Source organism: Rhineura floridana, chromosome 18 (genome assembly GCF_030035675.1).
Source record: "Rhineura floridana isolate rRhiFlo1 chromosome 18, rRhiFlo1.hap2, whole genome shotgun sequence".
Taxonomy (NCBI): domain Eukaryota; kingdom Metazoa; phylum Chordata; class Lepidosauria; order Squamata; family Rhineuridae; genus Rhineura; species Rhineura floridana.
The window spans coordinates 8,472,864-8,500,237 of NC_084497.1; the positions used below are offsets into that span (position 1 = coordinate 8,472,864).

General features: G+C 47.7%; 3 protein-coding genes across 3 annotated transcripts; all 3 read right to left on the bottom strand.

The window, feature by feature from the left end:
* Nucleotides 1-3,110: 3,110 nt before the first annotated feature.
* Nucleotides 3,111-6,685, bottom strand: LOC133372681 (heat shock protein beta-11-like). Its single transcript, XM_061601607.1, has one exon. It carries the CDS (start codon nucleotides 3,918-3,920, stop codon nucleotides 3,273-3,275), a length of 648 nt encoding a protein of 215 aa, XP_061457591.1. The 5' UTR covers nucleotides 3,921-6,685; the 3' UTR covers nucleotides 3,111-3,272.
* An 80-nt stretch (nucleotides 6,686-6,765) lies between these two features.
* Nucleotides 6,766-7,697, bottom strand: LOC133372682 (heat shock protein 30C-like). Its single transcript, XM_061601608.1, has one exon. It carries the CDS (start codon nucleotides 7,364-7,366, stop codon nucleotides 6,827-6,829), a length of 540 nt encoding a protein of 179 aa, XP_061457592.1. The 5' UTR covers nucleotides 7,367-7,697; the 3' UTR covers nucleotides 6,766-6,826.
* Nucleotides 7,698-10,970: 3,273 nt separating this feature from the next.
* LOC133372428 (uncharacterized) lies at nucleotides 10,971-24,098 on the bottom strand. Its single transcript, XM_061601030.1, has 7 exons — nucleotides 23,990-24,098; nucleotides 21,323-21,409; nucleotides 20,689-20,908; nucleotides 19,898-20,043; nucleotides 15,979-16,095; nucleotides 13,638-13,899; nucleotides 10,971-11,140 (listed from the first exon to the last, which is right to left on the bottom strand). The coding sequence occupies exons 1-7, from the start codon at nucleotides 24,020-24,022 to the stop codon at nucleotides 11,136-11,138; spliced, it is 870 nt and encodes a 289-aa protein (XP_061457014.1). The 5' UTR covers nucleotides 24,023-24,098; the 3' UTR covers nucleotides 10,971-11,135.
* Between the last annotated feature and the right edge of the window lie 3,276 nt (nucleotides 24,099-27,374).

A 27,374-nucleotide genomic window follows, 5' to 3' on the forward strand; every position in this document is an offset into this window, starting at 1 on the left:
CATGACATGGCCAGCCTTCAAGTCAATCCCGACTTATGGCGACCCTACGAATACGGTTTTAATGGTAAGCGATATTCAGAGGGGGTTTCCCATTGCCTTAGAGGAAGGCTGAGAGGCAGTGACTGGCCCAAGTGAGCTTTATGGCTGCGTGGGCATTCGAACCCTGGTCTCCCAGGCCGTAGTCCAACACTTTAACTACTACACCACGCTGGCTGTCTTCTTCCATGAAGGTGCCCCAGAAAAACAGGATTTCCTATATTAGCTGGCCCCAGCAATTTGTGGCCTTTACTAGCCCCTTTGTTTCTCTCATTGTTTAAAATACTTCTCAGCTGCCCTTCCTCAAGATTCCAGGGTCCAGGTGCAAAACATGAGTAAAATTAATTCCCAACGGAAAATCCAATGGAAGATGGAAATGAAAAGCCCCAAACAATGGAGCACCCATCCTATTAATGATCCAAACTTCCTGGGCGAACCAGGAGGGCTTTATGCAGCTTGCAACGTTGGTCCTAACCGTGTCTCCTGTTTGGGAGGATATTCCAAAGTCAAGGTGCCAGCGTAGAAAAGGTCCTGTTCTCTCTAACTTGGTAACATACCTCTGTTGAAGAAGGGGTACTGGAGAAAGGCCTCTACTGAAGGCTGGTATAGGGATCAGGTATCTTGAGTCCCAACCCATCTAGGGCAGCAATGGGGAATATCTGTGCCCCCCTAGCTGCTGTTGGACTCTCGGTTCTTGTTATCCCTGTGTTGGGCATGCTGACTGCGACTCTGGGAATTGGAGTCCATCAACATCTGGAAGACGGGAGAGGTTCCTCATCTGCATTCCCCACACTCTGGTAACTTCCTAGCTGGACTACCGTATAACATTATAATTGGGGCTGCCCTTGAAGACTACCCAGAAGCTTCAGTTAGTGCCCTCCAGATGTTGCTGGACTCCAACTCTCATCATCTCATTGGCAATCCTGGATGATGGGAGTCTTGAGTCCCACAGCACCTGGAGGGCTACAGCTTCCTCATCTCCGTTTGGGGCTTTGCAGATAACCACCAGCACCTTTCAAATTGGGTTTGGCAGCGGACAGGCAGCCAATGCCAACCTTTCAAGGAGGGTTAATATGAACAACTCTGCCTGTCCCTTTCAAAATTCTAGCAGTCAAGTTCGGCACCAACTTGAAGCATCTGGGTAGTCATAATCTTATTTTACATTTCATTTATTGATGGAGGCTAGCAATAAAAACAGCTGGAGTTGACCTTGGGAAGTCCATATTCAGTTGTCTCTGTTTCTTAAGGATCTCCAAGAGCTGGTCCAAGAAATGGAACGCCAGCAGTCCTCCAATGGCATTGTTGGGAATGTGCAACATCAACGCACTTTCAATTGGCGCAAACCCAAGTCTGGTTTGACAGTGCTTAATTCTTGCAGTTCAGATAGACTGCTTCTACTTCTTTGCAATAGAGGAGCTCAGAAACCTCTCTGCGTTTTTAAAAAATACACAGCCTTGCTCAGATTCATCACTCAGCCTGGAGCAGCTGACAATGCCTAAGAGCGTGCAACAGATATTAGTGCAAGAACCTAGGCACTAAGAAAAGCCACTCCTCCCTTGGCTATTTAGTGACTTCTACAAAGGTCTGCTTGCTCCAACTTTTGCAGTTCCACTCTGCAAAGGCTACAGACCTTCCCTGCTGTTTGTTCCCAGCAATCAGGTACTCACAGGGAGACTACCTCTGAAGATGGAGGCTCTCCTTAGCTGTAGCCAATGACCATTGTTAGGCCTGTTTTATATCTTTTCCAGTGGTGGCCAGGCAGATGCGTTAGGAAGCCTACAAATGGCTTATTTCCTATTGTGTCTGCTGTGGCAATTCCTCTGTCCGTGGCAATTCCAACCTGTCGTAGTTACTAATCAATGACCACAAAATGATTCCATCTTTTTTTAAAAAATAATCAGCCATTTAAGCGACTGGCCACAAAAGTCATCTTTGTCCTGTGTCACCAATAACACTCTGGCCAAATGCACTTGACCGCAGTAGGCTGCAGGCACAGGGCCACTGAAAAGCTTCAGGGGGCGCCCTATACTCTGCCCAACCTGCTACCCTTACTAAGCCTCTAAGAGCAACCTGATAGCTGGGTTTTCGTTTCTGACGTCATGCCAAATTTAATTCCGTGTTACGGGGGCGGCAGGGAAAGGAACTGTACTCCATTTAATGGATTGCATCCCATGTTCATCACACTCGGAGTAGACCACTGAGGTTAATGGACAGGACTTATTTGGGCCCATTAATTTTCAGTGGGTCTATTACTATGATACAATTATATTAACAATACAATTTTTGCACCTCTTTTCTGCATCCAATGTGTCTTGCATAGAGCTGTTTTCTGGACTGGACCCACTGGCTAACAATGCAACACTCCATTTGTCCAATATTGTGAAATCCCTGTCCAACACACACACATATTTCCCCTTTGCCTTCTCTGCTTCCTGCACATCCCCGTGGAGTCTCGCTTTCATCTTAAAGCAGGCTTCCCAAACCTGGTGACCCTCCAGACGTTGCTGAACTCCCATCACCCCTGACCTTTGCGCTTGTGGCTGTTGCAATGACACCCCCCGCAAACACTCACATGTAGGTAGGGATGGGTGAGAAATTCGATTCAGTTCGCATTTCAAGCTGAATCTATTAAATTCACACATTCCAACACAACTCGAGGACCAAAACACTGCCATCCTTTAAAATTCTTTGAATTTTGCAACCAGAAATGCGTCTGTTAGGGGGGAAGCGTGCATCAAAATGAGGGAAAATAACAAGCCAAAAATGCATTAGACGACGAGAAATTGCTTGCAAAAATTTGTATCAAAATTGTCTACAAAAAAATGTGTTTATTAGGATAAATTCACACTACAATGCCGGAGCATTTTCTCATGAGGACTTTTTAAAAAAATATCGCAAATTGCTGTAGAAAGGTGGAGAACTGAATTTAAGATTATAAAAATTGGAGAGAAGCGAAATGGACAGATCCTTCCATCCCTGTCTGGAGGGTACCAGGGCAGGCTGCTTCACCCAGAGGAAATTCTTTTTTTTCTTTTAAAAAGCAAAACACAGCAAGCAGAAACCGAACCACGTGGGAAACCAAAGAAACCGTTTTATTGCACACAAGGAACAAGAGTGAAAAGTCAACAAGATCAGCTGGCATTCCGGCAGTAGGCACACCAGAGGCTCTTTCGATCGGGGCTGAGCTGCACGCTGATGCCTGCACCGCCCGTCGCGGGCCAGAAGCGCTTGGATTGTCAAGGGTCCCTCGGATTCTCTCCCCGGCCTTTCTCCTCTGCGCTGGCGCCAGGAATCTGCTGGTCAGCCGGCTTCACGTCGATGGGGATCGTTTTTGCCGTGTTCCCCGGCGAGGCCAGGCGGGGGGCCTCGATGCACAGCTGCCCGTCGGAGGCCAAGGAGCACGTCACGGCCTGGAGGTCCACGTCGGCGGGGAGGAGAGTCTCCCGGCGCACCTCTTGATGCTCCCGCCAGTAGCCACCCTCTTCTCCCTCGCTCTCGCTCTGGCGCTTGGCGGTCACCGTCATTTTCCGCCCATCCAGTTTCACCGCCACCTCCTCCGGCGAGAAGCCGGCCACGTCCACGGAGAAGCGGAACGTCGCGTCCGGCTCAGCCTTCCCGCCGCCCGGGGCCACGCTCTCTGCCCGCCGGCCTTCGCGCTTCCACGCCCCGAGCGGGGACGCCTGCCAGAACGCGCGGCTGAGCCGTTCCATATCCTGGACGTGCCTCTCCACGTCGTTCGCCACCTGGTCGAGGAGGCTGGGCCCCGGTGGCCACAGGACCCTGTAGGAGGGCTGTGGCTCTCGCAGCCACGCAGGGCCGAGGCCTGGCAGTGGCCAACGCCGCTGCGGGAGCATCCGGAGCAGGTAGCGGGAGTAGCTCGCCATGGAGACCCGGCGCAGCCCAAGGAACAGTTTGCTTTCGTTCGCTCTCCCTCGCGCTCTGCCTGGCCTCGGAGGCGCGGCTGGCTTTTTATAACCCCGGCCTGCCTGCAAACACAGCGGAGCTTGGCGCGGGTCCAGAAGTGACGCAACGGCTCGCAAGAGCTTTTCCAAACCAGCCTGGAAGGCAGGCGGCTGTTCCGGAGACGTCGAGAACCAGAAAGCGGGCGGAGGCTCCAGAAGGCAGGGAGGGAAGCTGGAAAGGAATGGCAGCCTCTAGAGCAGCCTTTCCCAACCAGATGTTGTTGGACTACAATCCCCGTCTTCCTGACCGTTGGCAATGCTGGCTGAGGCTGATGGGAGCTGTGGTCCAACAACATCTGGAGGCACTCCGGTTGGGAAAGGCTGCTCTACAGGCCTGATCACTGCACAGCAGGCTGCCCGGCTGCCCCACCCCCCTTGCAATGTTTGGAAATAAGGCAGCCTATTCTGGCAAGGAAAAACAGCAGGGAGTAGAAAAAGAGGAAGGCCAAATAAGAGATGGATTGATTCCATCAAGGAAGCCACAGACCTGAACTTACAAGATCTGAACAGGGTGGTTCACGACAGATGCTCTTGGAGGTCACTGATTCATAGGGTCGCCATAAGTTGTAGTCGACTTGGAGGCACATAACAACAACAACATTCTTGCAAGGAGCTGGCCAAAAGCATGCTGGTTTCGATGGGGGGGCGGGAGGTGGGCAGGAATGCTATCAGCAGAGCCTGCTTTTCAAAGCTGAGCTCTGGCCTTGCCAACCCCCCCATCCAACCCAAAACTTTTATTGACTGATTTATTTATTTATTATTATACTTGTATACCACCCCATAGCCGAAGCTCTCTGGGCGGTTTACAGTAACTAAGAACAAAAGCAATTTAAAACACAATTTAAAAATTTAAAACAATTTAAAAACACATGCTCAAATGCCTGGGAGAAGAGGAAAATCTTGACCTGGCGCCGAAAAGATAACAGTGTTGGCGCCAGGCGCACCTCATCAGGAAGATCATTCCATAATTTGGGGGCCACCACTGAGAAGGCCCTCTCCCTTGCATTTATATCCCAGCTTTTTCTCCAGAGAGCAAACGGCCAAGTATGTGGATTCATCTCCCCTCCCCCATCCTTTTTTACTCCCACAGCAACCCTGTAAGGTAGGTTAAGGGGAAAGAGATCTGGCCAGCTGCTATCAAAGAGCCTGTACAGGCACATGGAGCCCTGCCCCAGTTTTTTCCTTCATGCCAGCCCTGGGAGATGGGCCAGGCCTCCTCCTCTGTCTTCTCTTTTAGAAATAGACATAGCTGCTTTTGCAAGCCAAGGGAACGTGATGGGAGAGCCAAGATGGGAAATAAAAATCCCCCAAACTGCTGCAGAAATTTGGAAAAGGGGCATTTGGAGAGGAATTGCGGGCTCTTCTTGCACCTCATTGCATCATCCACCAGGCCAGGGCCCAGGACAAAAAGACGGGAAGACCAGGATTTTTCTCCCTCTTGCCTACTCAAAACGCCACCAAGTGGCAAAGTTATTTAAATATTTCAAGCTCTTAAAAACCAGGGGCGAGCTGGAGACATTAAAAGGCACGCTTCAGTTTGCTAAGAGCTGGTGCTGATGCATTCAAATGTTTAAAAGGGTTGCAAGCAAGCAAGTACTTAAATTTTGTCCTCAATGTAAGCTTCCTGCTAGAGTAAGTGCCATCAAATGGAGTACGGGTTGAAGCCAACTAGATTCTACTCAGAGTAGACCCACTGGAAATTACTGGCTTTGCTCCCATCATCTTCATTCATTTCAATGGGTCTACCATGCCTGCCAGTCCCGATGGGCACCAGGCCCCCCAGTGCTGAACTGGAAAGGCCTCTTCCCTGTTCTTTGTATCTGGCAGGTAGAAGTCAGAGGTAGACTTATTTTGGATGTGGAGGTTCCACTAAGCTATCATGCATGGTGAATAATTGTTGAGACATGCCTCCTCCTTTCCTGAATTTGCCTGATACAAGGGGTGTGCAATCTGGTGCCCTCCAGATGTTGCCAGACTCCAACTCCCAGTAGCAGCCAGCATGGCCAATGGTCAGAGATAATCAGAGCTGGAGCCCAACAATATTTGGAGGGCTACAGGTTCCTGCACCCCTGGTCTCATCCTTTTTAAAGCCATCTACTCATCTTGGGTCAGGTAGTTCCACATGCCAATGTCATATTGTGTTAAGGAGGTTGTTCTTTTCTTGAGAGAGAGAGAGGGTGTCTGTTTTGAATCTCCTGCCCCCCATTTTCATGTGAAGCTCCCCAAAGACTTCAAGAAGCAGGAAAAACCCCGCTTCTGAGCAAATGGTTGCAACAAAACAGGAACATTCAGAGCCAAAATTTACAACAGAAGGCATTTTCTTCGAGCTGTGAACGTATGCAGAGGTGCGCCAAGCAGCCTCCAAGGGCTTTGCTCCTCTTCGTGCAGAGTGCTTCGGTGACCCCATTTGTGGGCAACCTTCCAGGGCTCAGAGGCAAAAAAGGGCATGCAGAAATTAATATACATTTTACTTTTGTGCAGTAGTTTAGTTTCTACACTCACACACCCCTCTCTGTCTTGAATCCAAGCAAGCAAGAGGCACAATCAGAGCTCAAGGGCACATTCCCACCCAGCCAGGCAAAAACCCTCAAGGTGGGTCCCTGCGTGAGAGGAGATACGCCTGGGGAGAGTCCCAAGGGCCAGTTGGAGAGGGCTAAAGGGCCACATTTGGCCCCCAGTCCTGAGGATTCCCACCCCTCTACAAGACATATCTATCCCCTTACCTACCCAATATCTGCAAACTGACTGTTCACCACGAGAAAGGGACTGTATTTAAAAATATTTATTTGCAGATAAAAGCAAATTCAGTCTCTTCGGTTCAGTCTCTCTCAACCTTTGGTCCGGCTGTTTTCTGTAGATGTGGGTTCCTGTGGGGCTTCTGCGGCAGGTCCTGGTAAGTTGACCTCGATGGGCACCGTCCTCGCAGCAGGTTCCGACGGTGGCGCCTCGATGCGCAGCTGGCCTTCACCAGAGATGGAGCAGCTCAGGCGCTCGCGGTCTACACTCCCTGGGACGTCCCATTCCCTCCGGAAAAGCTCATAGCGGAAGGGTCCCCCGGGGGTCTGCGTGGCCTTCTTCCCTGTGAGCACCACCTTCTCGCCCTCCAACTTCACCACCAGCTCCCGGGGGTCAAATCCGGCCATGTCTTGCGTCACCGCGAATGTGCCACCGGGGCTTGCCACCTCTGGCCTGTGGGCCATCTCGCGGCTGGCCGTGCTGTGGCCCATGGGGTGCCAGTTGCCGCTCAGGAGTTCCCACATGGAATCCATCTCCTGCTCCAGTTCCTCAAAGAGCGATTGGGTCCTCGGCCACAAAGCCCGGCTTTGCAGGGGGCTCCGAGGGGCTGCAAGATGCAATCGGCACAACATCTCGGCACAGGGATGCGTTCAGGGTCCTCTCCTTGGAGTCGTGTGGGTTTTGCCTCTGCCCTTCGAGACAGCTTGTGTTCCACTCTCTGGAAATCCCTCGTCTTTTATTCAGATCCCAGATGCTGACACAAACCACTTCCAAAAAAGGGTGCCTTTAACTCAGCACAAAGGCACCTTGTTGCGGGGTTAGTCAGTCACCCAAAGGGGCCCAGTGAGGCAACAGCCCTGCCACTTTCATCTCCCTGCAATCACTGCTGGGGCTCGTGGCCAGTTTCGAATTAGTGATGGGCTTCCGGGCTCATTCAGGCCAAAATAGACTCTAGGGCCGTCTGAGTCACCGATGGGACAGCTGCAAGCAAAGAGAGAGACAGGCGTCATGCAGGAACCCAGGCTTGCAAACACTCCAATGAAGAATGCTTGGAGGCACAAATATATAAACCACAAGAGGCTAATCCTTTGTTTCTGAAGCTTTACTTACCATTTTTCTGGGTTAAAGTGCGAAGGACGCTTCTTGGAATTGCTTTTGGTTGTTTTAATTTGTTTTATCATAGAACATGGCAGTTGTGGCTATTAGCCATCGATAGCCTTTTCCTCCTCAGTGTATTTATCTTAATCTTTTAAAGCCACTCAAATTTGGTGGCCATTCCTGCCTTTGGGGGGAGGGGGAATTGCATGGTTTTAACTCTGCGCTGTCCAAACAAGTCCTTCCGTCTTTCCTGAAATCTGCCAAAATTCAAACCTTGCTAAATTGCACCCAACAAGAAGGGCAAAACCTTGCTTGAAATGCTGGACAGCCACAGCCCATCAGTGTAGTGCTAGATGGTTCAAGGGACCGCATCGGTATAAGGACAGATCCACACCATACATTTAAAGCACATAACTTCTTCCAAAGAATCCTGAGAACTGTGGTTTCCCTCTCACAGCACAAATTCACAGCACCCTTAGACTACAGTTCCCACAATTCTTTGGGGGAGTCATGTGCTTTAAATGCGGATTGGATGTGTTTTAAATGTATGGTGTGGACCTGCTTCCTATGTTAACAGGGGTGCACAATGTGTTTACTTTAAACCATAAGGGGGAAATGGCTAAAATAAAAGAGTGTGTAGCATTAATATTTAAGCCATTTATTTACCACTTTTCACAAGGACCTCACAAAGTGACCTACACAAGATTATTACAACAATGTATTGATTTTTTTAAAAAAAATTACAATAAAATGGAAGAGACTTTTTTTGGTTTCGTTATATATATATATGGGCTGTTGCATCCAATGTTGGTCCTATTCAGACCCATTACAGTTAATGGACATTGCAATTAATTAAATGTATATCCTGCCCTTCATGTAGGAGCCCAGGGTGGCCAACAAAAGCACTAAAAACACTCTAAAACATCACAAAAACAGACTTTAAAACATCCTCAAAAACAAAACATTTTTAAAACTTTGTAATTTTTTTTTAAAAAAAAAAAGCTTTAAAAATGCATTAAAAAGCAATTCCATCACAGATGGAGACTGGGATAAAATCTCTATTTAGAAGGCTTGTTGAAAGAGGAAAGTCTTAGTAGGTGCCAAAAAGATAACAGAGATGGCGCCTGCCTAATATTTAACGGGAGGGAATTCCACAGGGTAGGTGCTGCCACACTAAAGGTCTGTTTCCTATGTTGTGCAGAACGAACCTCCTGATAAGATGGTATCTGCAAGAGGCCCTCACTTTCAGAGCGCAGTGATCGACTGGGTATATAAGGGGTAAGACAGTCTTTCAGGTATCCTGGTCCCAAGCTGTATAAGGCTTTGTACTTGTGTTTGGTTGTAAGTTGCCCAGAGTGGCAGATTAACCTCTGCGAGATGGGCGTCTAACAAACCTAATAAATAAATAAATTGTACACCAGAACCAGCACCTTGAACTTAGCCCAGTAGCTGAGAGGTAGCCTATTAGGCCTATTAATTTCAATACATCTACTCTAACTTGGGTGGATTCAGCCCACTATCTAGTGGGAGGAGTATTATCACATTTTGTATTTTATGATTTGATGTTTTAATGATTTTCTTGTACACCCCGTGATTTCTTTTCAACGAGCTGGTGGCTTAGAAATGGTCCTATAAATAAAATAAAATGATCATGCCCCTATTTTCAGCTGTGACATGTCAAAAGGGAGTGCAGTTTGCAGGACTAGGATCTCTGAGACCTGGGTTAAAATCCCCCACTCAGCCATAAAGCTTACTTCCCTTGATCTTGGGGGCCAGTCATTGTCTCTGAGCCCAACCTACCTCACAGGGTTGTTGGGAGAGCCACGTATGCCTCCTTGGAGAATATAAAAGGGTGGAATATTATTGTAACAGAAATTAAAATGTGAGTTGGAAGAGCGATTCCTGCCCATAGTTCAGTGTTTCATTGCATAGGTGCTGGCTTATGAAGTTTCTATTTACAAGCCTCTGTAGTAAGTACATAGGTCACAGGCCAAGGATGCCAGACCTCCAAGCGTCTTGAAATAGATGTTGACACTGCTGAATGTGAGTCATCTAGATCTCCCTCTCCCCCCCAGCAAGAAATAGTTTCTCTAAGGCATTTCCACCAACAGCTGTCAAGGTCTTTCCTTCCACGTTCATATTATACAGCCACGAGAGTGGCTGTGTACTATAAGCAGCATGGATTTTTCACATTCCGCAATGTTAAATTGAAAATACCCCCCATGCCATTCTGCTGCTTCCCATAAGCTCATTTCAAAACAAAACCTTACAAAACATATAGTCCTGAACTCAGAAACGCTTGCTTAACAACCCTGTCAATTTTCATGGCAACACACCAAAGAGTCAGAGAAAATAGAGAGTTCAAAGTGTAGAAAGAGAGAAAAAAACTTTAGAGCCCTTCTGGACTTGTTTCTGACAGAGTTCTCAATCTGTTGAAATTAATTAAAAATCAGCCATGTTCACAGAATACCTGTAATCCTATTATTGACCTTGCCCCATACTCTGAACTTCATCTTCTTCAGTTTAAAAGTTTTAAAAAATGCCTGGCTGATTTTTAATTAATTTAAGAACTTTTGCATTGAACCCAATTATAACGTCAGGCATGCCCAGTAAGAACCAACTGTCAGTGTTCAAAAGCCAGACTCACAGCTGCTTGGCTTGGCTAATCAGGGGGCCACACCAGATTTTGATTTCACTTGCAGTCATGGCTTCCCCCGAAGAATCCTGGGAAGTGTAGTTTGTGAAGGGTGCTGAGAGGAGACTCCTATTCTACTGACAGAGCTCCAGTGGCCAGAGTGGTTTAACAGTCAGCCACTCTGATTGAAGGTCTGTGAGGGGAACAGGGAGTCTCCTAGCAACTGTCTGCACCCTTCACAAACTACACGTCTCAGGATTCTTTGAGAGAAGCCATGACTGCCCAAAGTGAAATAAAGGCCTGGTGTGAATGTGGCCAGGGACAGCTTTGGTTTAAATTTGGGTGGGAGGCTACATGTGCCTGCTGTAGAATAACAAGGTGGGGGAAACCCTGAAAAGCAAAGGGCTAGCAGAAAAGTAGTTTTCTAGATCAGCCCTAGCTCTTCTGTTAATAACAAACAACTATTTTGATGAGGAACCAACAGAAGCCAGTGAATACCAATGTGAAAAATTAAGGCTTTATTGCAAACTCAAAATAGACAAGACATTTTAGTATCAAAAATAGCGTATCCAGTTTCCAGAGGGCTCCGATCAGGAAGAGCCGCCCCAACAGAAGACAACATCACTATGTTGCAACATCTGAGCCAGGAAATAAGTCAAGGATCTCCATTATTCTAGAAGAAACAAAAAAATAAACAGAATTCACCGGCAGTTGTCAATTCTGGAAAACTTCAGAGCTTTACAAAAGTAGCGTGTGGCTAAGGGGAACAAGCTGTATTCAAGACCTCAAAAAAAAGTGTTAGAGCCTCTGCTTTGCATGAAAAAGGTTGCAGGTTTAATCCCTGGCATGTCCAGTGGGGCTGGGCGAGGGTCTGAAGCCCTGGAAAGTTGCTGCCAGTCAGTGCAGACAATACTGAGCTAGACAGACCCAAAGTCCATCCCTATAAGGGAGCATCCTACTCACCTATTTAAAAACCAGCCCTTTATTCAGAACCAAGAGGACTGGATTCTTTCCCTTGTACTTTCTGGAAAAGGTGCGTCGCTGAGAGGTAGAGCCCCTGATTTGCATGCAGAAGGTTCCAGGTTCAATCTCAAGTGGCATCTCCCATTTAAGAGGAGTAGGTTGCCGGTTCTGGAAAAAGGGACCCTCTCTGACACGGCCTGCGTTCATCATGATTGGCTTGCACAAAAGGTCACATCCACACCATACATTTAAAGCACATGGCTTCCCCTAAAGAATCCTGTGAACTATAGTTTGTGAAGGGTCTGCGAGGGACGAATGACAGTTCCCAGCATTATTGGGAGGACATATGCTTTAAATGTGTAGTGTGTGCAGCCACAGGCTGTGGAGGGATTCTAAGACAGCCATTGGTCTACAGTGGGGGGGGGTTGTGACCCACGTGTGCGGTGTGCGGTGTGATCCAAATGGGACATCAGACAGAAATTTGGGCTTCTTATTTTGGTGGGAGGGATGGCTTGCTTTTTTCAACAAGGGAGCGACACACAGTAAACAGTGTGCATGCAATATTTTTCCTGTTTAGGAGGCTGTTCTGAGGTTCCAACTGAGCAGGCATGGGGAAACTTTGGCCCTCCAGATGTTGCTGAACACCATTTCCCATCATCCCTGGCCACCGGTCACGATTGCTGGGGCTGATGGGAGTTGGAGTTCAGTAACATCTGAGGGGCCAAAGGCTCCCTACGCCTGATGAGAGAACTGAGATGGGTCCCCCCACACAGGTAAGTAAGGGAGGAGGGCTCTACATGGATGAGACTGCCATAGATTGCAGCTGTGGGATGCATCTTTCCTGCCACAGATTTGGGAGCTCCCTGCATTCGGTAAGCTAGGGTATCAGGGACAGTGTTGTGTTAAGAGCCACCCTGTAGGATCAGGCCTGAGGGGGCCCATCTAGTCCAGCATCCTGTCCTCACGGGCCAACCAGATGCCCCAATAGGAAGCCCACAAGCAGGACCTGACGGCAACAGTAACCCTCCCCACTTGCGATTGTCAACAACCAGTATTCAGAGAGAGACATACTAAGTGACAGGAAGCCAAATTTCGCGCAGCATCAGGAAAAACTTCCTAACTTTTAGAGCAGTAGGACAATGGAAACAATGACCCAGGGAGATGTCGGGCTCTCCAACCCTGGACACCTTCAAGAGGCAGCTGGACAGCTACCTGTCGGGGATGCTTTAAGTTGGATTCCTGCATTCAGCAGGGGGTTGGACTTGATGGCCTTATAGGCCCCTTCCAAATCTACTATTCTATATCAGATTTTGGAAATTTTAGTAAGGGGTGGGGGGGAGAGATTTGTTACACACAAGCTTCTAATGTGCTAGCTTACTAGTTTCAAGGAGCTTCTTTTTTAAAAAAAAGGAAGGGAAAGGGAAAGATATGACCCTGTGTGCACCCCCCACTGCAGAATTCAACCTCCCCCCCCAAGCTGGTATAGCCCAGTGGGGAGGAGAGCCTGGCTGGGAGTCCAGAATCTGCGAATTCAAATCCCCGCTCATGTCTCCTGGGTGTCAAGGGCCAGCTAAAGATCACCCCCACAGCGAGTGGCTCAGGGGTGACGTGGCCTGCCACCTGTGCAGCCGTGGGCAAGCTGCATAGCCCCAAGGAGCCCAGTTGCCCCCCAGCTGGCAGTTGCGGACCAGGAAGGGGCTGGCTTGTGCAGCTGTGGCAAGCTGAGCAGGCCCTGGCCAGCTAGGGGAGGACTAGCCTCAGAGGGAGACAATGGTAAACCCCCTCTGAATACCGCTTACCATGAACACCCTATTCATAGGGTTGCCATAAGTCGGGATCGACTTGAAGGCAGGCCAGTTTCTATTTTTCCATGCCAGCAAAAAGTTGTACCACTGTTCTGTCACTAGATGGAGCCCCTGGAGCACTACAACCTTACCCAACCATTTCCATTGCTGGGACATGCCTTACAGAGCAGCAGACTGCCCAGTCCAGTTAGACTAGTGTATCTTAGGTAGTGGTGTACTGGTTAGTGGAGTGTTGGGCTAGGAGTAGGACCTGTGGAGGAACCCTCCCACCCATTCCTCTGCCCACTTCTGCCAGTGGCATGGGGGTCCCAGAAGGTTGCCTGCAAGGAAATGCGACCCTCAAGACAGCGGAAGGAATAAAAACAATTCATCGTGTCAGTGTGCAAGTTCACAAATCCTTACCGCCACTCACGTCCACCCACTGGTCTTGGGAGTCACTGCTAGAAGCCACAGCAGCCTCCTGCATGTGCCTCTCCACAGGGTCCTGACTTTGCAGGCTCCTTCCAGCTTCCACAACAGGAGTCTCTGGGGTTACACTTGGGTCACCACTGGTACTCAGGGCCTCCTGCCCTGGTTGCTCACTTCCATCCCCAGAAGATCGGAATGACGGGGCCTCCTTCCCACTGGCTCCAGGGCTGGCCTCTCCTCCTCTACTCAGACCCTCCTACAAGACAGTTAACGAGAGATGAGCTTGGCTGCAAGCCATCCACGCTACTAGCCTACTATAATACCCTTCCATTGAGACTGCCCTTGAAGACAGTTTGAAAGCAGCTCACTGGTGCAGGATGCAGCAGCCAGGGGACCAGCAGCCACTATTGGACAGGTAACTTATACCAGGCCTCAACCATCTGCAGTGGTTTCTGGTGTCATTTCAGAGCCCAATTCAAGGGGCTTATCTGGACACACAAAGCCCTAGAGGATTTAGGTCTCTAATACCTAAAGGAGAACCTCCTCCTCGGTAGATCTGCCTGGGTGTTAAGAATGCAGGGGAAGGCCCTCCTGGCTGTTTCTCCTATGATGTGAAGTTTGTATGAGTTAACAATTTAGCCACATGCATAAACTCCGAGTTCAAAGGGGCCTCTAAGGCCATCTAGTCCAACCCACTACTCAATGCAGGAATCCAAATCAAAGCAGCCCTGACAGGTGGCTGTCCAGGTCCCTCTTGAAGGCCTCCAGGGTTGGAGAGCCCACCACCTCCCGAGGTCATTGGTTCCATTGTCTTATAGCTCTAAAAGTTAGGAAGTTTTTCCTGATGTTCAGTTGAAATCTGGCTTCCTGCAACTTGAGCCCATTATTCCTTGTCCCACACTCTGGGATGATCGAGAAGAGATCCCAGCCCTCCTCTGTTTGGCAACCTTTCAAGGACTTGGAGAGTGCTATCATATCTCCCCTCAGTTTTCTCTTCTCAAGGCTAAGCATTATTTATTTATTAAATTTATAATGCCCAGTTCTTTCAGTCTTTCCTCATAGGGCTTTGTTTCCAATCCCCTGATCATCCTCTTTGCCCTCCTCTGCCCTGTTCCAGTTTGTCTGAATGCTTCTTAAAGTGGGGTGTCCAGGACTGGATGCAGTACTCAAGATGAGGCCTAAACTGGTGCCGAATAGAAGGGAACCAATACTTCACGCAATTTGGAAGCTATACTTCTGTTAATGCAGCCTAAAATAGCATTTGCCTTTTTTGCAGCCACATTGCCCCGATTGCTCATGTTCAGCTTGTGATCAACAACAATCCCAAGATCCTTCTCACATGTAGTATTGCTAAACCAAGTATCCCCCATTTTAGAAGAGCATAAGAGTTTTACTAGATTAAGATTTAAACTTTAATCCAGTCAAGGAAAAACAAAATCACACCAACAGTTCTTCTACCCCAATGAGATTTCCAGTGGACAATACAATCCTCAGAGCCAGAAAAACACTTATTCAGAGGAGGTAGAAGGTTTCTGTGCATTTGACTCCAGTGATCTTGTTTTTTAAAAAAAATATATGTTTTTTTTAAACTACCCCAATCTGCTAACATTGGCTAGGGTAGTTATTACACTCCCAATGCATTTTTGGGGCATAAAATGTCCCAGGAGGCTTCCTTTTTTGTTGTTCCCGAAGGAAAACAGTAAGTGGTGACAGGCTGAAATTTGGGGATGCTGTACGGGTGACAAGGTCATAGAAAGACTACCCTCGAGTCTACTTGCACAATGAAAACTGCATCAGGGGTTGGCTTTTGCCCCCCAAAATTGGATGAAGGACCTGTCTTAGCCCATCTTTTGGGAGCGAGTTCCACAGGTTTTTAGCTTTGCTGTGTGTGAAAAACTCTTTCCAGTTGTCTGTCCTGAACCTCCAGTGATTCAGTTTCGTTGGACGACGCTGTCACGGTTCTAACATTACCTGCTCCTATATGGAATGCCATTTGGGCAAACCTTCCCCTGTCGTTGCCTTTTGAATGGAGAAGCTCTTAAACCGTTCTCTTCCCATGCCAAGATCTGTCATCTCCCCCCAGCTCCCCCACCAATATTTAGGACCGCTCCATTGCGGCTCCTCCGATAGAGCAGGATGTTGTTCACCAAATCTGTAAGCCTAACCCCATTGGATGAATACTTCCTCTTTCTACACTGGTAGGATTTCAAGAGAACCTCTGAGGGTATACAGAGTGCCCTTCGCTATCCCCCACCACTTCCAAGGAGGCAGGACAGTTCTTCCACCGCCACAGGCAGCCAAGTTAAATGCTCTTTTTTAAAAAATAAAATAAAACCTGCTGGCTCAGGTCTTCCTTCAGCATTAGAATTCCATCCTTCTCCTCGACCTCCAGATCTACCTCCGTGCTGTTCTGAGATTTATATTCTTCGCTGTCCGTGTCCGATTTTGCGGGCTGGTGGGAGAGGAGAGTGGCTTGAGAAGCCTGTTCTGGAAGAGGACAGACCTATCCTGTTCTGCAGAATAAGGTCACAGTGGTGGCTAAGCCCTACCTACTTCAGCCTGCCTTCAGCTAGCACCCACCTGCCTGCCTTCTTACTTACAACCAGTCCGGCCTGGGAAGAGGCTCAGAGTTGCCCCTTGCAGAACTCATCAGGGAAGTGGGTGGAGAGAAAACCACCATTGTGTTACCTGCCTTCTGCCCCACCAGTCCCCATCTACAGGGGAACTTGCACTGCTAAAAGTCAACCTTTCTTAGTACCACTAGTCAAAGTCCTTAAACAGCCCCCCCTCGCTAAGGAAGGAAAGATGCCTGAGATAATCCTAAGGAGTTAAGCCCCAGCTGACAGTTGAGCCATCAGCCTCGATTAACACATCACTAGCTGGCAGCAGTAGCTGGGAGGGACCAGCCACACATATAAATTCAGAGCACCCTAGTGAGGGAGCCTGCTCCACGAGCAAGAGGGAGCCCGCAGCTGATGGAGTGTCAAGGCGAGTTAAGCAGCAGATCGAGATCGGCAGCAGGGCGAGGAGGCCAGGGCCCCCCACTCTGCCCGTCTGTTCCCTGACCTCAACTATACCGCAGTCCCCAACCCATTAACGAAATAACCCTTACACAAAACGATGCAGGTAAGAAGCCAGCAGGGGTGTGGGGGCTTCCCAGTGTTTTGCACCGCCTGCAGCATGTACGACTATCTGCCTGTTGGACAGAAGTCGTGGGTATGCTCTCGGTGCAATGAGCTCCTGGCTCTCCGGGAATGCCTTCATTTCCTTGAGGCCAAGGTGGCTGACCTGGAAAAGCTGAGAGAGGCAGAGAGGTGTGTGGAGGAGGCCTTCAGGGATGTTATAGCTGTGTCCCACTCCAAGGATGATAGCTCGTCTGCTATCATGGACAATGATGGTCTCGGGGAAGGAGAGCATCCAGCTGAGGAAGAGGGAAACGATCCCTTAGAAGGGACCCATTCCTTGGGGGATGAGCAGCTATCCTCCCGTGCCGATATATCTCTGGGGGGTGGAGGGATCATTGTAGTGGGTGATTCGATCATTAAGAACATAGACAGTGGGGTGTGTGATGGGCATGCAGACCGCAAGGTGTTTTGCCTGCCTGGTGCAATGGTTGCATCGTTTAGATAGTTTGGCAGACAGTGCTGGGGAGGAGTCAGTGGTCGTGGTGCACGTTGGCACCAACGACATGGGGAAATGCAGCTGTGAGGTCCTGGAAGCAAAATTTAGGTTGCTAGGTAGGATGCTGAAAGCCAGGACCTCCAAGGTGGCTTTCTCTGAAATGCTACCGGTTCCACGCGCAGGACCAGCCAGACAGGCCCAGCTTTGCAGTCTCAATGCGTGGATGAGACAATGGTGTTGGGTGGAAGGGTTTGGATTTGTTAGGCACTGGGGAACATTCTGGGACAAGCTGGGCCTGTACAAAAGGGATGGGCTCCGCTTGAACCAGAATGGAACCAGACTGCTGGCACTTAAAATTAAAAAGGTGGCAGAGCAGCTTTTAAACTGACTGAGGGGAAAAACCCGACAGGAGCTGAGGAAGGTCCGGTTCGGAATAAACCTCCCCCCTGGGATAAAGACCAAAGAAATGATGAAATTTTAAAAGGGTAGGCCTAGAAGTAGGCATTGTGAGAGCAGGAGCACAGGATATCAATTCAGAAGGGCAAAATTACCACAGGCCAAACCACAGGTGCCAAAGACACTTGAAGAGAGACACTGCTTACAAGTGCCTGTACGCTAATGCTAGGAGCCTGCGAACCAAGATGGGAGAACTGGAGTGCTTGATCTTAGAGAAGAACATTGATATAGTGAGCATAACGGAGACCTGGTGGAATGGAGAAAACCAGTGGGATACGGTTATCCCTGGATATAAACTATATCGGAAGGACAGGAAAGGACGTATTGGTGGCGGAGTCGCTCTATACGTGAAAGAAGGTATTGAATCCAGCAATCTCGAAACCCCAAAAGAGGCAGACTCCTCCACAGAATCGTTGTGGGTGGTGATATCTGCAGGAGCGATTTAATACTGGGAACGATCTATCATCCCCCTGATCAAAATGCTCAGGGAGACCTTGAGATGAGATATGAAATTGAGGAAGTATCCAAACTAGGAAATGTGGTAGTAATGGGTGACTTCAACTACCCAGACATAGACTGGCCGCATATGTGTTCCAGTCATGACAAAGAAGCAAAATTTCTAGACATTCTAAATGACTATTCTCTAGACCAGTTGGTCATGGAACTGACCAGAGGGATGGCAACCCTGGACTTAATCCTCAGTGGGGACCGGGACCTGGTGCGGGATGTAAGTGTTGTCGAACCGATTGGGAGCAGTGACCATAGTGCTATTAAATTAAACATACATGTAAATGGGCAATTGCCAAGAAAATCCAACACAGTCACATTTGACTTCAAAAGAGGAAACTTCACAAAAATGAGGGGATTGGTAAAAAGAAGGCTGAAAAACGAAGTCCAGAGGGTCGCATCACTCGAAAATGCTTGGAAGTTGTTTAAAAACACTATATTAGAAGCTCAACTGGAGTGCATACTGCAGATCAGAAAAGGTACTGCCAGGGCCAAGAAGATGCCAGCATGGTTAACGAGCAAAGTCAAGGAAGCTCTTAGAGGCAAAAAGTCTTCCTTCAGAAAATGGAAGTCTTGTCCGAATGAAGAAAATAAAAAAGAACACAAACTCTGGCAAAAGAAATGCAAGAAGACAATAAGGGATGCTAAAAAAGAATTTGAGGAGCACATTGCTAAGAACATAAAAACCAACAACAAAAAATTCTATAAATACATTCAAAGCAGGAGACCATCTAGGGAGGCGATTGGACCCTTGGATGATAAGGGAGTCAAAGGTGTACTAAAGAACAATAAGGAGATTGCAGAGAAGCTAAATGAATTCTTTGCATCTGTCTTCACAGTGGAAGGTACAGGGCAGATTCCTGAACCTGAACTAACATTTGCAGGAAGGGATTCCGAGGAACTGAGACAAATAGTGGTAACGAGAGAGGAAGTTCTAGGCTTAATGGACAATATAAAAACTGACAAATCACCAGGCCCGGATGGCATCCACCCGAGAGTTCTCAAAGAACGCAAAGGTGAAATTGCTGATCTGCTAACTAAAATATGTAACTTGTCCCTCGGGTCCTCCTCCGTGCCTGAGGACTGGAAAGTGGCAAATGTAACGCCAATCTTCAAAAAGGGATCCAGAGGGGATCCTGGAAATTACAGGCCAGTTAGCTTAACTTCTGTCCCTGGAAAACTGGTAGAAAGTATTATTAAAGCTAGATTAACTAAGCACATAGAAGAACAAGCCTTGCTGAAGCAGAGCCAGCATGGCTTCTGCAAGGGAAAGTCCTGTCTCAGTAACCTATTAGAATTCTTTGAGAGTGTCAACAAGCATATAGATAGAGGTGATCCAGTGGACATAGTGTACTTAGACTTTCAAAAAGCGTTTGACAAGGTACCTCACCAAAGACTTCTGAGGAAGCTTAGCAGTCATGGAATAAGAGGAGAGGTCCTTTTGTGGATAAGGCTTGCACACCAGCAGTGACTATGGATGTACAATGGGGTTATTTTGATTTATATTTTCTGCAGTAAAAGGAAATCCGGATTAAATTAAACATAAATAGGGGCTGACATTTTGGCAACTACAACACACAGACATGATGAAATACCTTGTGTGCTTCGAGTAGCACCAAATCTACAATAATCTCCCACATTGTGAAGCACCCTTTAAGGGTCACAGGTACCTCATAAATTGGGTCATCAGGATCATCTTCATCTGATAGTTCTTTCTGCAGAGTTTCCACCCAGCAGAGATGATCTTCTAGAGCAATGTCATCCTGTTTTCTTTTGTTCCCCTTGCCTGATGGATAGATGGGCATTTTCAATGTCTCTGCAGGAGGAGAGAATTTTTTAGCATAGTTGATGGTGACAAGCACTGATACTCTTAAAAAAAAAAGAGGATTGATTCAATGGGTGTAGATCTAGAAAGGCAAGTAGGGTGTACAAGCATGCATATATTAAGGTAAAGTGTGCATAAAAATTAAAATACAAGAATGTGTTCTGTTGGGGGAAATTACTTTGCAAAAATGTGTTTATCATCAATTTATTTGATTTATATCCTGCCCTTCCTCCCAGTAGGAGCCCAGGGACATGCCGATGAACTTTCATGAGGACTTAAAAAAATAATAATTGTGAACTCATGTGGAACTGAGAACTGAACTTAATGTTGGAAAAATGAGGCAGATTTGCCCATCCCCGATTAGGGGAAATGTGCCCCCAAATGCTGATGAATTTTCAAGAGGACTTAAAAAAATGGCATACTAACACAGAAAATGAGCAATTGGTTGACAGACTCGCTCGCCCCTAACCAGAACTGCTGGGAAGCCAACCTTGCCACTCACCATTGGCTCCTTCCTTCCCAGTTTGGGCAACTCATCAGCTGTGACGAACAATATTGAAAATCTCCCATGGAAGACGGCAGCCAAGGCCCGTTGGGGCCCAAGGAACAAGGTGACGTAGAAGTCCCATCTCTTACCTTCAGAGACAGCCTTTCTTTCTATGATGGGCAGATATCCGAGAGCCTGCTGGACCCGACAAGGGATGAACGCAAGGAGGACGTGACTCAGGGTCCCCAGCCGCTTCCTGGCATGCCGTACCGGTCTGTCTGGAGACTGGGCAGGGTGGCTTTGGCCACCAGGGGTCCCCGCAGGGACCACAGAGTGAACCCAGGAGAAGACTTTGCGAAGTGACTGGAACTAAGTACCAGAGGACAAAATGCTATTTAGAGATGCACATACCAGACTTTCCAAGCCAGTATCAATATGCAGAGCTGGAGACAGAAAACCTGACACTCAGCACTCCCAAAACGTGGGTGATCAGGCCGCTGAGCTTTCACCAGCCCAGTGTATTCCCCCCTCCGCACCCATGGTCAACCTCTGGGCAGTCCATAAAAAAAGGATGGTCTTGCTTCTGGATGTCCCTTTGGTATTCACAGGTAGACAACCCCTGAATAGTGAAGCTCCATTCTTAGCTACGCTCTCTATTGACGACCGTTTTAAGTCCTTGGGTTGTATCCAACCAAGTCTTATTCAGCATAGTAGACCCATGAATTGAATTACTTCCAAGGTCTGGGTCAAAGCCCCCCAAACCTCCCAGTGGCTATGACTTACCAAGTATTTTAGCAGGTGGCAGTGGGCTATTCTTTCAAACCAGGCTGTCACAGGCGCTTCAGGGCATCCCTGAGGGGCAGACGCATCCTAAAAGGAAAGAGTCCTGTTTGCCAACGTTAGGATGCAAAATATCCTAGGAGATTTTAAATAGCATGCAGGGTATTTGGATCAGGTCATGACTACAAGCCCGTTTTCTTCTACCAGATGTGGTCTTTAGCAAGTGGGAACAGAACGCTTGTCAGGGTTGGTTGAAATGAACATGCAGAGTTCAGAATCTGGTGCCTGAGTTTTTGCTCATTTTCCTCTCCCCTCCTCACCCCCTTTTCCTTTTGTGCCACATCTTTTTTTAGATGAAGGACCACGAGGACTAGAACCTTGTAGCTCAGGGGAAAGGCCCCAGCTCTCAAGGGAAAGGCCCCAGCTGAGTGGTAGAGCCCCTGCATTTATTGCATGTAGACGGTCCCCGATTCAATCCCCAACACCTCCAGGCAGCGCTGGAAAAGGATCCTTGCCCCGAACCCTAGAGAGCTGCTGCCAGCCAGTGCTACAATGTTCAGCTATAGACAGCAACAGGTGAATCTGTCAGTCTGGATTTCTCTTTTTTCCAGTTTTAAGTTCTGTTCTGCACCTTAGGTTGCTATTTTTAAAAGAAGTTCTCATGAAAATTCAACAGAATTTTTCACGTGAATTTCCCCTACTCAACACACTATTGATGCAGCGTTGCCTAATATATACGATTTTTCGAAGCAATGTCTCCTAATAGCATGCAGTTTTACATGTCATTTTCACTAATATGCAAGATCCTCCGTGGCGCAGAGTGGTAAGTGGCAGTAACGCAGCCGAAGGTCTGCTCACGGCCGGAGTTCGATTCCAACGGAAGGAGGAAGTCGAATCTCCGGTAAAAGGGGTCGAGGTCCACTCAGCCTTTCATCCATCCGTGGTCGGTAAAATGAGTACAAGGCTTATGCAGGGGGTAAAGAAAGGCCGGGGAAGGAACTGGCAATCCCACCCCATATATACGGTCTGCCTAGTAAACGTCGCAAGACGTTACCCTAAGAGTCGGAAACGACTCGCACTACAAGTGCGGGGACACCTTCACCTTTTCACTAATATATGCACTTGGGCAAGTGCACATTTTGAAAGAGGGCTGTTTCAGAAAGTGGAAATTTGGCTAGTTCAGTATCTGAACTGAATTTCTCCCCAATAATGCCTAGCTACAGATGGAACAGTGATCTGACTTTGCATAAGGCAGCTTCCAGGGCTTTGCTGTCTTAATAAGGTCCTTCGATGCAAAGTCTCCAACAAAAGATGCATCTCTGTTGCATGCGTGAAGCATTTTTAAAAAGCACCACAAAATATGTAACTTCAAACACACCCTCTGCAATAATCAAGCTATAGGTCTTTAAAAAAAAACACAATATTAATGTTACACCATTATTAAACATAATCAAGCATAGTTCTGAACACTTTGATATAACTGACAGAAAGCTGTAAAGTTCTCCCTCTCCCCTGAAAGCCCATATCTCTTTTTACCCAAGAGACAGAAACACCCTCATGGCTTTAAAGCAAAGCAAGAAAAGGCTATTGCAGCAGGCAGATGTGTTTAAAATTGTGCATTTGTGTGTGGATGCAACCATGGTTTTGTGGGAGGTGTTAAAAGCATGCTTCTCTTTTCCATCTCTGCAGTAGAGCTGGAGTGTAGGCTGAAAATAGCTACATTGCTTTATTTCTATGCTGCCCTTCTGGCAAGGAGCCAGACTCTAGTAGGATGGCTAGATGCAAAGAGAGTATAGGGGACTCCTGCACCTTTAATAGTGGCAAAAGAGATCAGAGGGCTCCTGCACCTTTAATTGTTGTGCAGGTGAAGGAATTTTAACCAGGTGTGGCTTGCTTGACAGCTATCACCTGCTGAAATCCCCTTGTCCTACACAACTATTAAAAAGAATGCTCTTTGGCACCTCACAGAGGTGTTCAGGGAGTGCCTGAAGCCACCATCCCTTTTGCACCAGGCCCCAATTTCCTGCCTCTTTAAAAAATAAAACTTTGCATACAGGGCAGAAGATGGGGTACTGGAAATGCCCCTAGCCATCTTAATCCCCCCCCCAAGACACTAGCCTGTGCCTTCTAAAAAAAATAATAAAGCACCTTGCAATAACCCCTAGTCAATAACCTAAGGTAGTTTTTAAAAGGGGTTAAAACACAAATAGAGCTAGCGTGGTTAGTGTTGGACTGGGACCTGGGAGACCTAGGTTCAAATGCCCTCCTCCGCACCCACGAAGCTCACTGGGCTAGTCATTGTCTCTCTCAGTCTAGCCTACCTCACAGGGGTGTTGTGAGGATGAAATGGAGCAACAGGAGCCGTGTACACCACCTTGAGCCTACCTCACAGGGCTCTTGTGAAAGTGAAGTAATAACAATAAAATAAAAGATTTAAACCATCAACAGGGAAGTAACATAGCAATTATCTCAGGAAAGGCATTTAAAAAGAAAAAAACAGACTCAATCAAGCTTTCCCCTGCCTAAATGCAAAAGAAAATGAACTCAACAGAGAATCAACCTCCCTCCAGGATTGCCCTCCTGGATCTAAGAACTGATGAACCAGTTGTAAGAATTTTAAAAAATAATTTCTTTACTAAAACACCCAGCGTTCACACAAACAGCACCGACCTGGCTAAGCCTGCTTGGATCCTTTGTCTCCATTACAGGTAGAGCAAACACATTTTGAATTCAGTACTGCCACCTCCCCGCTTTAAATAGACCTTGTCTCAGCTGCATCTGGTTGACTTTCTTCCATGTTTCTGCACCGGAAAGAGGCTGCCTGTGGTCCTGATCCCCAAAGCACTTAACCTGGGGCTGCCCCCTGAGGTGCGTGTGGGAATGAGGGATGGAAAGATCTGTCAAGTTCTGTACTCTGTTTTTCAACCTTAAATTCAGTTCTCTACATTTCAACAGTAATTTGTGGGTTTTTTTTTTAATCTCCATGAAAATTCTCCAGCATTTTGCAAAATTAGGTTGGCTGCTGGTTCTCATATCGTTTCGGAAAGTGGAAATTGGATAGTCGGCTTGAAATGCAAACTGAATAAAATTTCTCACATCCCTAGTGTGAATATGGGGTTGCAACCAACGTAAGTCTCCTACTCAGGGTAGGCCCATTGAAATGAAGATGGTGGGACTAACTTAGCGCTATTCATTTCAATGGGTCTACTCTGGGTAGGGCTTACAGCCATGGTGTCAGCAATTAGAGGAGGTGGGGCCTTGGTGAGAGAGCCTCTATGGGGCCCCCTCCCTCACTGCAGCAAGTTCTGGGGGTGGGGGGCTCCAGCCCATGGGGCCCCTTCAGGCGTGTGGGACCTGGGCATTGGCGCCGGCCCTATGACTACTTTTGATACTTTTGAAAAAGGCTATTTTGTTCATGATTTGGCCAAAATTGGGGGAAGGCAGAGCTTGTGGGTCTCATTAAGCCCTCCCCATCTTTCCCTCCCTCCCAGCATAGAAAAGGACTTCTGCTCTGCTGGAGGAACAACATCCAGCTCTCCACCCACTAGGTGATACTGCCCAGTTTGGTCTGCTTTGTGAGTAAATGGTGCATTTGTTTGGCTTGATTTTTTTCCTCTTATGAATCTCCACCACTGGTTCCCAAGCAAATAGCTCTGCCTGGTTTGTTCAAGCCTTTGTCACAGAAGCCCCCGTGGGGGCAAGCTGTTGCTGTGCCTGCCCCCCCCCAGATATCGCTTCCTTCCTGCATGACATCAGCTACTGTCCTGCACACACACCTTGTGTCTTCTACAAAGGCCTGGTCAACCAGAAACATTAAATAAAGTCTATATGCTTATGAATTTCCTTCCTATGTAACATCTTCAAGTTATCTATGACCTGGGAGACCAGGGTTCGAATCCCCACAGAGCCATGAAGCCCACTGGGTGACCTTGGGCCAGTCACTGCCTCTCAGCCTCATGAAAACCCTCTTCATAGCGTCGCCATAAGTCGGAACCGACTTGAAGGCAGTACATTTACATTTTTGCTCTGAGTAGAATTTAATTGGGAGCAACCCAATTAAAACAATTTCATAGGTAACTTAGGCTGTGCATGCAGTAAAGCCCCCTTGAACGCAACAAGATTTACTCCTGAGGAGAGGTCACTAAAACTGCACTGTTAAGCTTCAAACCTCTGCATGCTGCTTACTTGGGAGTAAAGCCCCCTTGAACTCAGTGGGTCTTACTTTTGAGTAAACAGGCCTATAGGCGTGACCTGCCAACAGGCTCACATATAAAATGATGTGTCCATAGAGTTAGTGTGGTATAGTGGTTAGAGCAAGGGGAGAGACAAAGTGGTGCCAGCCCGGTGTTGTTGGACTCCATTCCCCATCGTCCCTACCTGTTGCCCATGTGGGCTGCTAGGCGTTCAAGTCCAACCACATCAGCTGTAAGTTTAACAACGTGCTTGAGCTTGCTTTTCCCCTTCTCCCTCCCTTCCTTTTATTCTCCCGTGTCATGTCTTTTTTAGATTGTGAGTAGGGTTGCCAGGTTCAGGGCCTGAGACTGGTCCTGTATCTTTAGGAGAAGAGAAAGTCAGCCAAGTGCAGGTGTTCTTGCAATTCTCCCTTCCCCCTGCACAACTTTTAAAGATACAGAAGACCTTGGTTGCCAGGCCCGGCCTCCAAGAGGTCTTCTGTATCTTTAAACATTGTGCGAGGGGGGGGGGCAAAATTCCACTTTGTGGTTTTTCCCATTACAGTGTTGCAAGAACACCTGCACTTGGCTGACTTTCTCTTCTCCTAAAGATACAGGATCCGGGATCAGGCCAGGAACCTGGCAACCCTAATTGTGAGCCCGACAGCAGGGACCTCCTCTGTCAGAGGCAGTATACTTGTGGATAGCAGGTGCTGGTAGGGATGGAAAGTTCTGTCAATTTTGGACCTTTCACCTTCTGATTTTCCCAGTCTTAAATTCACTTCTCCACATTTCTGCAGCAATTTGCAAATTAATTTAAAAAATCCTCATTAAAATTTTCCAGTGTCTTAGTGCAAATTTCTCCTAACAAACACGTTTTTTTGCAGGCAGTTTTGACTCATGTACACATTTTATAAATAATGCATATTGGTATGTTCTTTCCACTCATGCATTCGTTTTTATGCATGCTTGCCCCTGATGTGTGCATTTTTGTAAACTTTGGTTTGGTTGGCCGAACCACATTGCCAAATCCAAATAAGTGCAAATTTCAAAGGATGGCCGTACTTCGGTTGCCATAGTGTTTCAAAAATTGTGAATTTGTTTGATTCGGCTTGAAAGGCGAAGCTGAATGGAATTCCTCACTTGCTGGAAACCGCAGGAGAAGAGAGCGCTCTTGCGCTCAGGTCCTGCTTGCGAGCTTCTCTTTTGGGGCACCTGGTTGGCCACTGTGAGAACAGGATGTTGGACTAGATGGGTCCCATTTGGCCTGATCCAGCACTGCAGGGCTCATCCTAGGTTCTTATGGCTATCTTAGAACTGATTTTTACAATAAGACTCTCTCTTTCTCCCCCCTCCACCCAGGGAAGCAAGAGGCATGATCAAGGATGCATCCCCAGGAGTCTGAGCTTCCCTGCCTCTAAGGGAGCAGTGGATGCCGACTCCCATCAGCTTCACTGGCCAGCATGGCCAATGGTCAGGGATGATGGGAGTTGGAACCCAAGAACATCTGAAAGGCCACAGGATGGGTGAGATGAGAACCGGAGGGGGAGGCAGGTTTGAACTCCCACTCAGCCTTGAGCTGACTGAGTGACTTTGGCATCAGTCCCTGACTCTGTTAGCCTAACCTACCTGGCAGGGTTGTTAGGAAGGTAAAAAGGAAGGCAGAGGAAGTCTGTACACTGTACTTGAGGTTCTTACTTGAGGTTCTTTCTCCTGAGCTAGGAGCCAAATCCTGAAAGAACCTATATCTTAGGAGACAGATCCTAGGAGAAGGAAGTGTATAGAAAGCTAGTTTTCAACACCACCCTAGCAGGAAAGCTTCAGGGGACACTGTAAACAAGGCTAAATTCCAGCCGGAGAGAAGGGGAAAAGGAAACTCCACC